The sequence below is a fragment of the Ctenopharyngodon idella genome, chromosome 9 (assembly GCF_019924925.1).
Source record: "Ctenopharyngodon idella isolate HZGC_01 chromosome 9, HZGC01, whole genome shotgun sequence".
Lineage (NCBI taxonomy): Eukaryota > Metazoa > Chordata > Actinopteri > Cypriniformes > Xenocyprididae > Ctenopharyngodon > Ctenopharyngodon idella.
In genome coordinates, this window is record NC_067228.1 from 13,291,209 (window position 1) to 13,309,179 (window position 17,971).

The 17,971-nt window shown below is 37.3% G+C and overlaps 1 protein-coding gene across 7 annotated transcripts in view; it reads right to left on the reverse strand.

The window, feature by feature from the left end:
- acvr2aa (activin A receptor type 2Aa) overlaps positions 1–17,971 on the reverse strand; it is a 56,872-nt gene that overhangs the window by 20,689 nt on the left and 18,212 nt on the right. For 3 of the 7 annotated variants that reach the window (XM_051905205.1, XM_051905206.1, XM_051905211.1), the window contains exons 2-4: positions 16,173–16,383; positions 8,854–9,005; positions 3,391–3,545 (exon numbers count right to left, since the gene is read on the reverse strand). In XM_051905205.1, the coding sequence (XP_051761165.1) occupies positions 3,391–3,545; positions 8,854–9,005; positions 16,173–16,383 (518 nt within the window). The remainder of the gene's footprint in view (positions 1–3,390; positions 3,546–8,853; positions 9,006–16,172; positions 16,384–17,971) is intronic. The other 4 variants (XM_051905207.1, XM_051905208.1, XM_051905210.1 and 1 more) reach the window with 3 other exon arrangements.

The following is a 17,971-nucleotide window of genomic DNA, read 5'->3' on the forward strand; positions in this document are numbered from 1 at the left end:
GCACGCCCAGAAAGACGCTTCTCAGACAGTGTGTGAATGCTGAATTGAGCTCTCTTTCACATCTTCTTGCGCATCTTCTTAAAGTGATAGCAGCTTAATAAACCTGCTGCTGTCTTTGGTTTAATGTTAATCAAACAACAAAGGACACAGAAAAAACAAAATCGCTCACCACTCTTGACTGAATAACTTTTGTAACTTTAATCTATATTTAATTTATACAGTGAAGACTATGCAGTGCTATTTCACATTTGATTATTAATTTTCTCTACCGGAAAAATACTGTTAGACTTACCTGAAAACATGCAGTGTTTATTTTATTTTTATGTTTGTTCTATTGTATTTATGCTATTTCTCATAATTTGATCATTTGTTTTTATTTTATTACTGACAGTTTACTTGTCTTTTGAGTTAGGCTAGTAGTTTTTGGTGTCACAACCTTATTTATTAAGGTTATGGGTAAAAACAATGAAGACAATAACTAGGCCTATTTTATTTATTTATTACTTTTTTGTGGTGGGGCCAATGAAAATTTTGGCAGGGCAAGTAAAAAATTTGAACCACTGCCCCAACTGGTCCAGTAGAAAAAATCCTTAGCGTTGAGCCCTGAGAGGACGATGTGTGCTTTTACACGAACGGTGAGAATTACATGACATGACATATACGACCTGCACCATCATGTATAAGTATCATTCAATTTTTCCCCATGGTCTAGAGTTAAAAAAGCAAACAAAAATAGCAATATGTATCAATATTGAATCGCAATACTTGTGGTTTTTAAGAATAGCGATTCTACAATACATATCATATCAGCACCCAAGTATCGAATGACAGTACCGAATCGGAAGATAGTTGTATGATCCCAGCCATAATATTTAGCTCTGGCTACACAATAAACATTGTGAAAGTTAAGCTCAAATCTTTAAAAAAAAAAAAAAAAAAAAAACACTAGAAAATAGGGATGTGATATCGGCTGATAATCACATTCTATGACTCGATCGGTAGTCACTAAATTTGGGCAATCTCACAAACCGATCCCAATTTGATGACGTAAAACACTTGATGACGTCAAACTTTAGTGCCACAGTCACCTGTCATGTTCTAAAGAAATATCACATGGAGGAACCCTGGCTAAAGGATTTAATACAACAGAGCAGATAGCCACACACACACAGAGAGCAGACAGCGACAGGAAAATGGAGTGTGTGTGATCACCTGCATCTGTCAATCTTCAGGTCAAGCCATATATTTGTGAAAAAAATCTAAAAAGTTTGCCATCAGTTGTCAGAAGATGAAAGCGATATCTTTGTCGTAATATCCTTCCAATGTTTAAGGGGATTTCCCATGACTGCTGACAGCGCTGTTCAATGCACTGAATCAATGCCACTGATCTCTATGAAGTGAAACATCAACTTCAGCGTTAGCCAGGTGATGCGTTGTTCGTCGATTATGGCTTGTAAATTGGTGCTCAAAGTTAAATTAATTTCAAAACCTTGTTTTATTCGTGAATGAATCAGCATTTTTAAGTGTATTAGTTGAACGAACGGTTTAATGATCTGTATCGACCGATAATGACGACAAGAAATCAGTAGTCAGTATCGGCTGCAAAAAACCTGATCGGATCATCCCTACTAGAAAGGGAGGTGATATCAACAATATACTGCAGCAATATTAGCTCTTCTGAAAGGCAGATTAAAGCAAAATGTTATTAATAGATGCTAAGCAAGCTCTTGGAAGGTAATGGTTTCATAGCACAAGCAGATTTCTTTGTATTTCTTAGCATTTTGCGAAATGTCACACTTCCCGTTACCACGTTACAAAATCATTTCTGGCAATCTTGCAATGTTTGTGACACAAAAGACTGACAGCTTTGAGTCTTGAGACAAAATTCTGGAGGAAATGACTGATCAAAACAAAAAGTAAATTAATATACTACCGTTTAAAAATGTGGGGTAAGGTTTATTTGCTCACAAAGGCTGCATTTATTTCATCAAACATACAGTTATAAAACTGAAATATTATGAAATAATATTTCAAAATAAAATACCTGTTATCCATTTTAAATTATTTTAAAATGTAATTTATTCCTGTGATGGCAAAGTTGAATTTTCAGCAACTCAGTGTCACATGATCCTTCAGAAATCATTCTAATATTTCGTTCATGAATTTAAAGGAGAACAGCACTTATTTAAACATTTTTTAACAATGTAAAACGTTTAATGTGTCCTTTCGTTCAAAAAAAAATAAATCTTACTGACCCCAAACCCCTTTGATTTGAACTGAAGTGTAAATAAATAAATACGAAATAAAACTATATTGTCCTTCAAAATGATTTTCATTTTCAGCTGACATCACCAAGCATGTTCCCAACCACCTGTCATATACAGACTGCTTTTCACAATCCAATTAATAATAACATTTCTACAACTTTTACCGAGAGGTTATGGTAAGAATATACCATTACGGAAGTTGCAAACAGTTTCATATTGACTGTTGTAAGTGTTGTAATAGTCCCCTAAGATTTCTGACTGCTGCATTAAGAACTAATAAAGCTTCCAACATATCAAAAACAAGTTTGGGCTGATTATGATATTTGATATCAGCAGTGCTGTGGGGATGGTTTATCTGTCAGATCTGGCCTACATAACACTGAAACTCAATCGGGGAATTCCAAATGCTCACCTGACACAAAGGTAACCCTTTGTGCTACCATACGGTCCCACATATCATCCTAGTACAATATATATCTATATATAATGAAAATGCATCTATTCTGAGCTGCCAAAGATGTCCTGCAAGGCTTTTTTTTTTTTTTTTTTGTCACTGGCCTAGTAGTTCAGATTTTTACTTCACTGGCTGAATCTATAAAGATCTATTGTGTAGTTCAGAAGTAGATGTGAATCTTAATACTAGTCACACACAGGGGGTAAAGGTCACCTGATTGCTCGTGTCTTGTGTTATGTCAGTTCTGTTATCTTGTGTTTATTGTGGGAGAAGAGGGCATCGAAACACAACAGTGTCCTGACAGATCTTGTTTGATTTCAGCTGACAGTGTGTTTGAGCTTGAGCGAGTGTGACACTGAGCACATTAGATCCCTGAATTCAGTGCCATTCACGTCAACAGGAGGTTCTGCCCAGGGGAAATAACAGCTCCCAACAACACAGTTTCTACTGACATGAAGATGTCCTGATACACCGAAACTCAAGAGCTACTGATAAGAGCAGATGGATTTTACAACATTTTGTTGCATGTGATACATTTACCTTAGTGTTTCTCTTTCTCTCTCTCACACACACACACACACACACACACGCACACGCACACACGCACAAAAAAATGAAATGAGACTTTCATTCTCATTTTACCAAAAGTGAATCAAAATATCGAGTTACCTGGGTAGGCACCAGAACAGGTGGATACGCTAGCTTGTGATGCCGATACATCCAGAAGGAGAGCAGGACAATGGCAGCGATGCCCATGATGGGCACGATGGAGTAAAGGAGGGTGCTGAACAGTGGTGGCTTCTGGGTGAAGGGGTTGGATGTTGCTGGGGAGATAAAAAGAACGAGAGAGATCAATACCAATCAATACTTTTTATTTGATTATTTATCATGTACTGTAAAGCTCAAAAGTTTGGGTCGGTAATATATGTATATTTTTTTAAAGAAGTCTCTTATGCTCACCAAGGCTGCATTTATTTGATCCAAATACATTAAAAACAGTAATGTTGTGAAATATTATTACAATTTAAAATATCCATTTTCTATTTTATTATATTTTAGAATGTAATTTATCCCTGTGATCAAAGCTGAATTTTCAGCATCATTACTTGAGTATTCAGTATCACATAATCCTTCAGAAATCATTCTAATATGCTATTTTGGTGCTCAAGAAACATTTCTTATTATTATCAATGTTGATAACAGTTGTACTGCTTAATTAAAATTAATTTCTAAATAAATAAATAAAAATGTTAGCCATTGTGACTTACAAGTAAATCAAAAAATAACAAAAATAAGGAAAAATATCAAGACCCCTGTGTTCGATTCAATGTACTTGTGTAAAGGCATCCTTATATACAAATATGGTTACACTTTATTTTAAGGGGACCTTGTTACAGTGTAATTATACATTTAAGTACTGAGTAATATTAATTAACAGCATATACTTACTATAGGGTTAAGATTAGGTTTTGGTTTGGGGTTAGTTGCATGTAGTTATGCATAAATCATATTTATTACTATAGTAACTAAATTTAACAAAGACACTGTAAAATAAAGTGTTACCACAAATACTTATGAGAAACAAATATGATTGTTGTATTCTACTAGTTAAGACTGTTACAATAAACTTATATGATATATGTCATTATATTTTTACAGATACCTATTATTATAATCATATTTCATCAATTATGAAAGTGAACATTTCTAATTTGTCTGTTAATAAAAAAAGCAAAGTAAAGAGTAGGATCTCCTATATGCATATAGGAGTCCACATTCTAAGCTTTTATTATTTTTAATTTGTCAAATTAGCGTTTTTTAAATTTAGTGAACTGCATCAGCTGAAAGGAATAAAATAAAGTAAATAAATACAAATGAATAATAAGTAAATAAACAAGTAAATAAAATAAATATAAAAAATATCAGTACTTCCCTTTTTTAATACATATATGCTCTTTGGAAGCTGAAACCCACACCATTTTGGTTATTATTGGTTTAATAAGAGATATGAATGTGAAAAGGGATGATATCAGCATTTGACAGAATGACTTCAGCTTACATTTGCATTACTAAGCAGAACCTCAGACGAGATTTTGCTCCTAATTCCCTCACGAGGAACAGCACATGCACACAAGACGGATGTGAAGTCTAGCATACACCTTCTATACGTTGCATTAGCGAGATACACGGTGTGCGTTGAGAATCTCTCACTGCATACTTATCTTATGTCCCGCACCTTTTGAACTCGCTAATTACAATTCTTACATGCCAGCCTTGAAATTCAAGGTTGGTTTGATTCCCTGAAGGCTGCTGACAGATCCTGCCTTATGCAAACAGTTTTATTCCAATGCTCAGGCGTCTATGCAAATGCACATTCCCGTTAAGAGCGGTTCAACAGAACTGCACGAGTGTGCGCTTGAGGGAGAATAACGTGTATACTTAGAGCACACGGTGGCCTTTGGTTTCTCTGCATCTAGTGCCAGAGATCGGACTGGGCTGTGGCTGTTCGCCAGAGATGCAGTGATCCCTCACTCTTGTGTTATAGCAGAGCATTTCCCATTCGCCTGGGTTGACTGCGGGACCATGTGCGCAACCCACCCGGTCGAACTTCGGCTGAACCCATATTAGCGTTGGTCCAGCAGAGATCCCATTCGTGATGCCATTTCTTCCCTCTCGTGCCAGCTATGGACTTGGAAGTGGGTTAAGGACTCTGGATTAATCCACGAGCAGAGGAAAAAACACATCCACCCCCAACAAACCCACTCTCATCCGACCCTACTTCACCCTTCCCCCACTCAGCGGGCAGAATGGCCACATGCAGCTGCGGGGCATAAAAGTACCCAGTCACAAGGTCATAAAAAGCACACAGCTCCATGCTCGCAGAAAACGAGTTCTGAGAAACTCCAGTGTGCTTTGTGCAACTCTCTGCGTCCCTGTGGGTTTTTGCATTTCATATCAAGATCATTCCATATGGAGTGAGTCAGTGCTGGAAATAGACCCATTACATAAGCACGAGTGAGACCCCCCCCAACCCACCTCCTCTGCTACTGAAGTACTGAAGACTCTTCTACCCACCACATTTGCACTGATACAGACAGTTGTAGTGTCAAAACTCATCAGGCGGAGCTCAACCAGTGCTGAACGCAACTAAATCGGGCATCTTTTAAAGCGGCTGCGGGCAGATGATAAATCACAATTGCTGAAACGTACAACAGCCCTCCTGCGGGGAGCTGAGAGCAGTGGCCCGCTGACATGCCTCCATCCCTCATTTAGTTAAGAGGATGTTGATGTCAGTGTTTACTCAGAAGAGATAAAGCGACCAGATCAGCCTCGGTAATCTAAAAGACACGGTCATCTCTGGGCCTGCAAGAGCACGTTATGCTGTTGAAAGCCCAAAGACAGCAAAGCAAACTGGTGCAATGAAAGCTCTGATGTCTTCTATATGATATGCTAGACGATCATCTAAAGATTTCATTTTAGGATGGATGGAAGAAAGCAGCTCTGAATTGCCAAATTACAGAATTGCTCATGTTCAGGTCTTGTATTTTGAAGATCTACTGCAGTGGATGAAGAGCTACACAGGCTCAAACTCTGTAATGTTACGCTTAGACGAGATAGTGTGTGGAACAGAACAGTGTAAAACTGAAGTACTGCTATTTATTTAATGTATTTCCAATGAATTTAATAAAACAAGTTTTCAAGTTGTATTTAGTACCAATTTGTGTTCCAATGTGATGCTGTCAAATTGATCGTGATTGTATTTGTGCCACATTATAGGTCACCCTGCTCCTAAACACACATTAAGTTCTACAATACAGCTGCTTTAGTCTTACAATTTGGTCTACTATTTTTGTAACATATGAATGTTGCTTTTTTCTACATAAAACTTAACTAATGTGCATCTTTAACTACACATTGTCAAATGAACAATAGCTAGGCAATTAGATTGATGTAATTCTCACAAACCTAAAGTACACATCATAGTAATGATTCTCTGTAATTAACTAACACCAACTCACCAGACGAAATCTGATACAACTACATACTGACACAAAGGTTTCCCATGTTACCAATATCAACTATAACTATAACTGACGATCACTGTTGTCACATCTGCAGTCTGTTTAGCCAATTTTACATCAGCCAAACTTATGTACACCACCATTCAAATGAATTTTTGGTAACACTTTAGTATGGGGAACAATTCTCACTTTGAAATAGTTGCTTATTAGCTTGCATATTGGCTGTTTATTAGTACTTATAAAGCACATATTAATGCCTTATTCTGCATGACCATATTCCACATCCCTTAATCCTACCCCACACCTAAGCTTAAATGCTACAACAACTACCTTACTAACTATTAATAAGCAGTAAATTAGAAGTTTATTGAGGCAAAAGTCATAGTTAATAGTGAATATGTGTTCCCCATACCAAAGTGTTACCGAATATTTTTTAGAAAACACTTTTTTGCTCAGCAAGAATGTATTAAATGGATCAAAAGTGACAGTAAAGTTATTTATAATGTGACAAAAATGTATATTTCAAATAAATGCTGTCAAGTCCTGAACAAAAATGTTATCACGGTTCCCACAATTTTTTTTTTTTTTTTTTTAAAAGGAAAAAATAAATGATTACTGAGCACCAAGTCAGCATTTTAGAATGATTTCTAAAGGATCATGTGACACTGAAGACTGGAGTAATGATGCTGAAAATTCAGTTTTGCCTTCACAAGAACAAATTACATTTCAAAATAGAAAAAAATATTTCGAATTGTGATAATTCAAAATTTTACTGTTTTTACTTTAAAAGCCTTCAGTAACAGCAACATCACAACAATCATTTTCAATTTTACACAGGAATCTGCCTCTCTAAAAAAAGCAAAGGTTATGAAAAATGAAAAAGCCTGATGAGCTGTATCAATAAGGCATATGAGACAGACAAGCTCAAAAGCAGAATAATCCACAGCCATTGAGTTGTGCAGTGGTCACGAGAAATACAGATGTGTATAGGAGCCAACAGATTTAGCAGTTAACAAAGCTTTTGTCAGTGGAGATTTGGTGGCTTGGTCAAGATAAGCATATCAAAGCATACATTTTTATAAAACAAACAGAGAATTATCTTAACAAATGATTAAACATAACCAAGTTTATAAAAGTCCCTAATATCCATAGCTTAAAAGCACATCCGTAATTTGATATTTCAAAAATCAAATGTTAAAACGGTATTTCCAACATTTACATGGGGGCACAATGGATTCACTGGAACTGTACATTTATGCAAAAGAAAAATTACAAACTTAAGTTATAATACTTTCAAACCCAAAAAGCTCACAGAAACTGCACCTCATCAATGTCACTGTCTCAGAAGGAAACTGAAAATACAGACCATGCAGAAAAAAAAAAAAAGAAAAAAAAAAAAAAACTTTAGTTGCACCATATGTTTCCAACAGGAACTAATAATGAACATTCACACCACTGACAACACTTTGAATATGTCACAAATTCAATATGAGCACACTAAAAAAGCAGTACTTTCAAGACAACCAGCTGATTTAATATAAACATCATAACAGTGATATGTTATGATGTTCTGCTAAAAAAGGAAAGTAAATATGTGTATATAATATATGTATATATCATTCAGAATGTTGTCTAATGTGCACATTTTTATTAGATTTTCATTAAAGATTTATGTTCAATAACATGTAGCACAGAACACTGATGTACAGACTATCAGAGAAAATGTTCATTATAACGCAACAAAAACACAGTTGTTACAGGCAGGTATGCATTGGATTGTGGTGCTAAAAGGTGGCTACACAAATACACACCTCATAATTCAGGCTATATTAAAAAAAACACATGAAAAACAACAACAACAACAACAACAAAGACGCTAAAATGGATTGTAAGAGGATACGAAAAACAGCAAGCCTGTTATGACTTGACATGAATAGTCATGAAAAACACCTTAGAGGCTTTGAGGTAATCTGATTATTTTAATGATTAGGTTATGAGGGAATTTAGGCTATGATGAGACAAAGACAGAAAGAAGAGTTTCACACCGACAGAATCAAAAACCAGCACAATTACAGCAGAAGAAGAGGTAAAACTGAAGAACTTCCAATACCCTTAAAGACTTTGCTGTTTGTGTCGCTGAAGGGAGCCTTACTCTGAACTGGCGGGATGTCGGGGTTGTAGAAGAACTTCTCGTTGCACATGTTGCCCTCACAGCAGCAGAAGAACACATCTGGGTCCTCCTTCTTCTCCACACACTCAGTGCTGTAAGATAAAAAACAAGCAGAACTGTCAGTCCACAACTGATGTTCAATTTATTTAACCACTGAAACACTGAAATTTCTAGTAGACAACTTTTTTTCTCAAGATTTCATCCATTCACCAAATGACCCAAAAGTGCAAAACAGTACATACAGTATCTCACAGAAGTGAGTACACCCCTCACATTTTTCTAAATATTTTATATCTTTTCATGTGACAACACTGAAGAAATGACACTTTGCTACAATGTAAAGTAGTGAGTGTACAGCTTGTAGAACAGTCTAAATTTGCTGTCCCCTCAAAATAACTCAACACACAGCCATTAATGTCTAAACCGCTGGCCACAAAAGTGAGTACACCCCTAGGTAAAAATGTCTAAATTGGGCCCAATTAGCCATTTTCTCTCCCCGGTGTCACGTGACTCGTTAGTGTTACAAGGTCTCAGGTGTGAATGGGGAGCAGGTGTGTTAAATTTGGTGTTATTGCTCTCACTCTCTCATACTGGTCACTGGAAGTTCAACATTGCACCTCATGGCAAAGAACTCTCTGAGGATCTGAAAAAAAGAATTGTTGCTCTTCATAAAGATGGTGTAGTCTATAAGAAGATTGCCAAGACCCTGAAACTGAGCTGCAGCATGGTGGCCAAGACCATACAGCGGTCTAACAGGACAGGTTCCACTCAGAACAGGCCTCGCCATGGTCGACCAAAGAAGTTGAGTGCACGGGCTCAGCGTCATATCCAGAGGTTGTGTTTGGGAAATAGACATATGAGTGCTGCCAGCATTGCTGCAGAGGTTGAAGGGGTGGGGGGGTCAGCCTGTCAGTGCTCAGACCATACGCCGCACACTGCATCAAATTGGTCTGCATGGCTGTCGTCCCAGAAGGAAGCCTCTTCTAAAGATGATGCACAAGAAAGCCCGCAAACAGTTTGCTGAAGACAAGCAGACTAAGAACATGGATTACTGGAACCATGTCCTGGGGTCTGATGAGACCAAGATAAACTTTGGTTCAGATGGTGTCAAGCGTGTGTCGGCGGCAATCAGGTGAGGAGTACAAAGACAAGTGTGTCTTGCCTACAGTCAAGCATGGTGGTGGGAGTGTCATGGTCTGGGGCTGCATAAGAGCTGCCGGCACTGGGGAGCTACAGTTCATTGAGGGAACCATGAATGCCAACATGTACTGTGACATACTGAAGCAGAGCATGATCCCCCTTCCTTCGGAGACTGGGCCGCAGGGCAGTATTCCAACATGATAACGACCCCAAACACACCTCCAAGACGACCACTGCCATGCTAAAGAAGCTGAGGGTACCTAAACCCTATTGAGCATCTGTGGGGCATCCTCAAATGGAAGGTGGAGGAGCGCAAGGCCTCTGACATCCACCAGCTCTGTGATGTCGTCATGGAGGAGTGGAAGAGGACTCCAGTGGCAACCTGTGAAGCTCTGGTGAACTCCATGCCCAAGAGGGTTAAGGCAGTGCTGGAAAATAATGGTGGCCACACAAAATATTGACACTTTGGGCCCAATTTGGACATTTTCACTTGTACTCACTTTTGTGGCCAGCGGTTTAGACATTAATGGCTGTGTGTTGAGTTATTTTGAGGGGACAGCAAATTTACACTGTTATACAAGCTGTACACTCACTACTTTACATTGTAGAAAAGTGTCATTTCTTCAGTGTTGTCACATGAAAGATATAATAAAATATTTACAAAAATGTGAGGGGTGTACTCACTTCTGTGAGATACTGTACTACTTATATATATATATATATATATATATACACACACACACACACACACATATACACACACACACACACACACACACATACTATACACACACACACACACACACACACACACACACAGGTATCATATTCGGGGATTATTAAGACATGCGTGCTGCAAGGTTTATTTGGATTTCGCTCGGGTTAGAGAGCAAACAAACGAATAAATGCACATGGGCGGAAAAATGCCTGTGCCAAAGAGATACTTTTTAAATATCTGGCAGCCCACATCAAAGCAAAGCTCTCAGGTTGGCTTAAAGAAGATAAACAAAGCTTAGCAGCACACCAATAATCCTTAAGATACACACACAGGTGCAAATGAATAAATAGGAGGGGAATAGATGACATTCCAGAGGCATTTAGTCAGAAATGTGAGTCGGTTACTGTCTTGCGACGCACACGCGCCATTAAGAGGTTGCAATACTTGCTCAGCTACCTAAGGACTTGACATGAAAAAAAAAAAAAAAATCGTTCCAGCGAAGGAGGTAAACGGGTTCAGCAGCATGTTAGAACAGGAGAAGTGCTGCTGCCTTTGCACGCTATCAAAACACCTTCGTTCAGGAGAAACACTTCCTGATCTGACAGCAGTGCTACCTGTTGCATAGGGGCAGATGCGTTGATAAAACTGTTTTTAATATCTCCCCTTTTATGGCTGGAGGTTACAAGGTTCACAACCAAACCTGAATATGGAAACATGTTTACACAAGACTTTATCTGAAATACTGTGAAGTCCTGAGAAGGAAGTATTTGGTTAAATGAATGTGTGGCGTATTCTCTCTCTAATGTGTAGAGCATTAAGCATGGGCAATTTAGACCAAGTTAAATAATGCTTAAAGTATAAAGCATAAAGTATACATTACTGTTCAAAAGTTCGGAGTCGGTAAGATTTTTAAAATGTTTTTGAAAGAAGTCTCTAATGCTCACTAAATTGATTTGATCAAATATTAAAATGTAATTTATTCATATGATGGCAAAGCTCAATTTTCAGCAGCCATTACTTGTCTTCAGTGTAACTTCAGAATTAATTCTAATAGAAATCATTCAATGCTGTTTTGATGCTAAAGAAACATTTCTTATTATCACCAATGTCGAAAACAGTTGTGCTGCTTAATATTTTACATATACATACATATATACATATATATATATATACAGGTGCTGGTCATATAATTAGAATATCATCAAAAAGTTGATTTATTTCACTAATTCCATTCAAAAAGTGAAACTCATTCATTACACACAGACTGATATATTTCAAATGTTTATTTCTTTTAATTTTGATGATTATAACTGACAACTAAGGAAAATCCCAAATTCAGTATCTCAGAAAATTAGAATATTGTGAAAAGGTTCAATATTGAAGACACCTGGTGCCACACTCTGATCAGCTAATTAACTCAAAACACCTGCAAAGGCCTTTAAATGGTCTCTCAGTCTAGTTCTGTAGGCTACACAATCTTGGGGAAGACTGCTGACTTGACAGTTGTCCAAAAGACGACCATTGACACCTTGCGCAAGGAGGGCAAGACACAAAAGGTCATTGCAAAAGAGGCTGGCTGTTCACAGAGCTCTGTGTCCAAGCACATTAATAGAGAGGCGAAGGGAAGGAAAAGATGTGGTAAAAGTGTACAAGCAATAGGGATAACCGCACCCTGGAGAGGATTGTGAAACAAAACCCATTCAAAAATGTGGGGGAGATTCACAAAGAGCGGACTGCAGCTGGAGTCAGTTCTTCAAGAACCACTACGCACAGACGTATGCAAGACATGGGTTTCAGCTGTCGCATTCCTTGTGTCAAGCCACTCTTGAACAACAGACAGCGTCAGAAGCGTCTCACCTGGGCTAAAGACAAAAAGGACTGGACTGCTGCTGAGTGGTCCAAAGTTATGTTCTCTGATGAAAGTAAATTTTGCATTTCCTTTGGAAATCAGGGTCCCAGAGTCTGGAGGAAGAGAGGAGAGGCACACAATCCGCGTTGCTTGAGGTCCAGTGTAAAGTTTCCACAGTCAGTGATGGTTTGGGGTGCTGGTGTTGGTCCACTGTGTTTTCTGAGGTCCAAGGTCAACACAGCCGTATACCAGGAAGTTTTAAAGCACTTCATGCTTCCTGCTGCTGACCAACTTTATGGAGATGCAGATTTCATTTTCCAACAGGACTTGGCACCTGCACACAGTGCCAAAGCTACCAGTACCTGGTTTAAGGACCATGGTATCCCTGTTCTTAATTGGCCTGCAAACTCGCCTGACCTTAACCCCATAGAAAATCTATGGGGTATTGTGAAGAGGAAGATGCGATATGCCAGACCCAACAATGCAGAAGAGCTGAAGGCCACTATCAGAGCAACCTGGGCTCTTATAACACCTGAGCAGTGCCACAGACTGATCGACTCCATGCCACGCCGCATTGCTGCAGTAATTCAGGCAAAAGGAGCCCCAACTAAGTATTGAGTGCTGTACATGCTCATACTTTTCATGTTCATACTTTTCAGTTGGCCAAGATTTCTAAAAATCCTTTCTTTGTATTGGTCTTAAGTAATATTCTGATTTTCTGAGATACTGAATTTGGGATTTTCCTTAGCTGTCAGTTATAATCATCAAAATTAAAAGAAATAAACATTTGAAATATATCAGTCTGTGTGTAATGAATGAATATAATATACAAGTTTCACTTTTTGAATGGAATTAGTGAAATAAATAAACTTTTTGACGATATTCTAATTATATGACCAGCACCTGTATATATATATATATATATATATATATATATATATACACACATACACACATTATATATATATGTATATATGTATATATATATATATATATATATATATGTATATATGTATATATATATATATATATATATATATATATATACATATATATATATATATGTATATACGTATATATGTATATGTATATGTATATATGTATATATATATATATATATATATATATATATATATGTATATATATATATGTATATATACACACACACACACACACACACACATATTTCAGGATTCTTTGATAAATAAAAAGTTCAAAAGAACAGCATTTTAAAATAGAAATCTTTTGTAACTTGTAACTTTTGTATCTTTACTGTTACTGTAGAATTTTATGCATCCTTGCTATTTAATAAAAATATTTCTTTAAAAAAATATATATATACAGGTGCTGGTCATATAATTAGAATATCATCAAAAAGTTCATTTTTTTATTATAAATTATTTTTAAAAATGAAACTTTCATATATTCTAGATTCCCTACATGTAAAGTAAAACATTTCAAAAGTTTTTTTTTTTAAATTTTGATGATTAGAGCGTACAGCTCATGAAAGTCCAAAATCCAGTATTTCAAAATATTAGAATATTTCCTAAGATCAATCAAAAAATGGATTTGCTAAACAGAAAAGTTCAAGTTCTTTAAAGTATGTTCTTTTGTGCACTCAATACTTGATCGGCAGGACATATTACAGCAAATGACTTGCTCCTAGCACAAATTACAGCATCAGTGAAGTGTGGCATGGAAGTGATCAGCCTGTGGCACTGCTGAGGCACTATTGAGCCTTCAGATCATCTGTATATTGTTGGATCGACTGTTTCTCATCTTTCTCTTGAAAATATCCCATAGATTCAGGTCAGGCATATTGGCTGGCCAATAAAGCACAGTAATATCATGCTCAGCAAACCACTTGGAAGTGGTTTTTGCACTGTGGGCAGGTGCTAAAGTCCTGCTGGAAAAGGAAATCAGCATCTCCATAAAGCTTGTCAGCAGATGGAAGCATAAAGTGCTCCAAAATCTCCTGGAAGATGGCTGCATTGACTCTGCACTTGATAAAACACAATGGACCAACACCAGCAGACGTCACGGCCCCCCCAAATCATTATTGACTTCAGAAACTTCACACTAGACTTCAAGCAGCTTGGATTCTGTGCCTCTCCAGTCTTCCTTCATACTCTGGGACCATGATTTCAACATGAAATGCAAAATTTACTTTTATCTGAAAAGAGGACTTTCGACCACTGTTCACTGTCCAGTTCTTTTTCTCCTTAGCCCAGGTAAGATGCTTCTGACGTTGTCTCTGGTTCAGAAGTGGCTTGGTAGTCCTTTTCCTGAAGATGTCTGAGTGTGGTGACTCTTGATGCGCTGACTCCGGCTTCATTCTACTCATTGTGAAGCTCTCCCAAGTGTTTGAATTGGCTTTACTTGACAGTATTCTCAAGCTTGCGGTCATCCCTGTTGCTTGTGCACCTTTGCCTACCCAATTTCTTCCTTCCAGTCAACTTTGCATTTAATATGCTTTGATATACACTCTGTAAACAGCCACCCCATTCAGTAATGACCTTCTGTGACTTACTCTCTTTGTGGAGGGTGTCAATGATTGTCTCCTGGACCATTGCCAAGTCAGCAGTCTTCCCCATTAGTGTGGTTTCAAAGAACAAAAGATACCCGGAATTTATACTGTAGGGATGGTCATTTAATGAAACTAAAATGTAAATATTCTAATATTTTGAGATACTGGATTTTGGACTTTCATGAGCTGTACGCTCTAATCAACAAATTTAAAAAAAAAAACTTTTGAAATGTTTTACTTTACATGTAGGGAATCTAGAATATATGAAAGTTTCATTTTTTAAAATAATTTACAATAAAAAAATGAACTTTTTCACGATATTCTAATTATATGACCAGCACCTGTATATCTTACTGAGTTCACTTTTGAACGGTAGTGCCCTCACATTGCAATATTTTTACAAAATGACAACAATCTAGAAATGCTGATGCAAAACAAGTAAAAATAAAATGCATGTGAGCAGCAAAAATATCTCTACTACAGTTACAGCTTTGAGAACTATGATATTGTCAAAACAAAGAAAAAAGAAAAAAGAAAAAAGAAAATGCTGATCGTATGGGCAGTGCTGGAGGGTCTTACCATGCCTCTATAAGTGAAATCAAAACAATTGAGAGGAGAAAGCTGTGACATGTGACTACGGTTAGCACTGAACCCGACACTTAAAATGATGCTGATTAACACTGACGGAGGCTATCAGTCAAAAAGCCTCACAAACTGCTGGGTTATCAGTTTGAATTATTCTAACAAATCATTCACTGAATCCATCAGAGCGAGCACTGAATAAACATATGATTCACTTATTGAAGCACAAGTCACTGTCTTTTTCATTCATATTTGACTCAAAAATATCAAGTTAAAGTTAGTGCAGTTAACCCTCAAAAGACCACATTATGATAGTAAATTCAAAAACAATAATGAAAATTTCTGCATTAATCAGAAATTGACTTTTCCCCCCTCACTTCAGTTATCTGTATCACACCATCCAGGTCAAACAGCCAAACAGGCATATAAGCACTAGAGATTACCTGTCATAGCAGTTGACATCGTCAAGCCAGCAGCCTTGCTTTACTATTTCAACTGATCCTGACACATTTCGCCAAGTTGCGAAGCAATGAAGCCTCTTGTCCTTGTCTCCCACGCAAGGCTCAATACCGCTGCGGTTACCTCGGTTCTCCAAACTGGGGTTGTAGTTGTAGAACACACACTCTTGTGTCTCTGAGCGGCCGAGAATGGCACCTGGAAAAAAACCACAGGGGACGCTGGTTAAGACATGGACTGCCTGTAGTGGAAACAGAGATCTGCTCCAATGATCTCTCAGAAGACTTTACACACAACTCAAAGTGTAAAGCTCAAACCCCAACAATCCATCAGTCACTGATTGGCAGCTGAATATCAATTAAAGATGACAGACATTGGAGGTTCATAAGGTTCATAGGTTCATACACAACTGGTTTAAAATAACCCAAAAAAGGTGAAATCCACAGATGGGACTTCATATTGTTTTTAGAAGCTACTCATGGGTTACCATATGGTTAAAAAAGAAAGCAAAACACTAGCGAGTTTTGTGGTAAACCAAAAAACAAACATAAGTTAGTGAGTGTGATTAACACAGAAGGGCCACTCTGAAACAGGATGTGGTGGAGGCGGTTTCCCAACATCTTCCTGAAACAACCGCAACTCAGATCATGTTTGAATATGGCACTGATGTGATGAGTGTTAAGAAATTATCCAAAACATACCCCATGTCATCACTTAACACTTTTTTTTTTTTTTTTTTTCACTCTTTTATCACACTTTTATTTTGATTTCAAGAACAAAATAAAGAGAAAATAGTGGATTGAGATTCTTACTTCCCTTGCTAATCCTGATCAAAAGACACTTGGGATCTTGTGCAGGTTCTGCGGGCTCGTACGACAAAGTCTCTGTCTGGACGTTTACATAAGATGCGTTCTTGCACTCAAAAACATTTAGACGGAGCGTAACAGAATAGAACAGAAATTCAGGTGTTAGAAGCACTAGTTTGGCGGCAATCTTGCATCTATGGGAACACCTGATGTTCATATATTGTGCCACAAGGAAGAGTTTATGCTTTGGGCCAAGTATTTGAGGACTGGTTGCACAAGTTTAGTGGGAGCACTACGCTGAGTACACTTGAATGAAACACATTGTGCATAAAAAACACAGCAATAAAGTGATTACAGGAACATTCTTCAAATGTCACAAACTGCACTTTAGTATGCCCCAAAAATACATACACAACTTCTTACAGGAAAAAAAAAAAATCATTATGTGCATTCCACATACATACAGGGCATCTTCAGTACAACAATTTCATTGCACATCAGTGTTATTATTACCACAATGACATGTGTTAATTAAAACCAAATGCACATACATATACATATGCGTACAGCGCAAACCAGTGCTTCCTGCGTCACTTTTTTGGAGTGGCACAGTGAAACAAACAAACAAATATTAAATATTAGGGCTGTCACAATTCCTTGATTAAATTTGAGTTCTTGATTTTAAAATTTCCTCAACTTTACCCATGTTGAGTAACTGGCTAAATACCGGAAGTGGAGCTTTCCATGGACGGGAATCCGTGAACCACATTATTAGACCATTTTCTAAGGCTGCACGATATTTTAAAACCATTTAAAAATAGGTATATGATGAATTCACAAAGGCTGCGATTCAATTAAGTAAATATATGCCCTGTTAGTTTAATATATATGCCCTTTAATTTCACATTAAATGCTGGTCCACATGAACTGTTATCATTTACACTCGTGGATCGCGTCTCAGACTCCATCTCTGCATATAA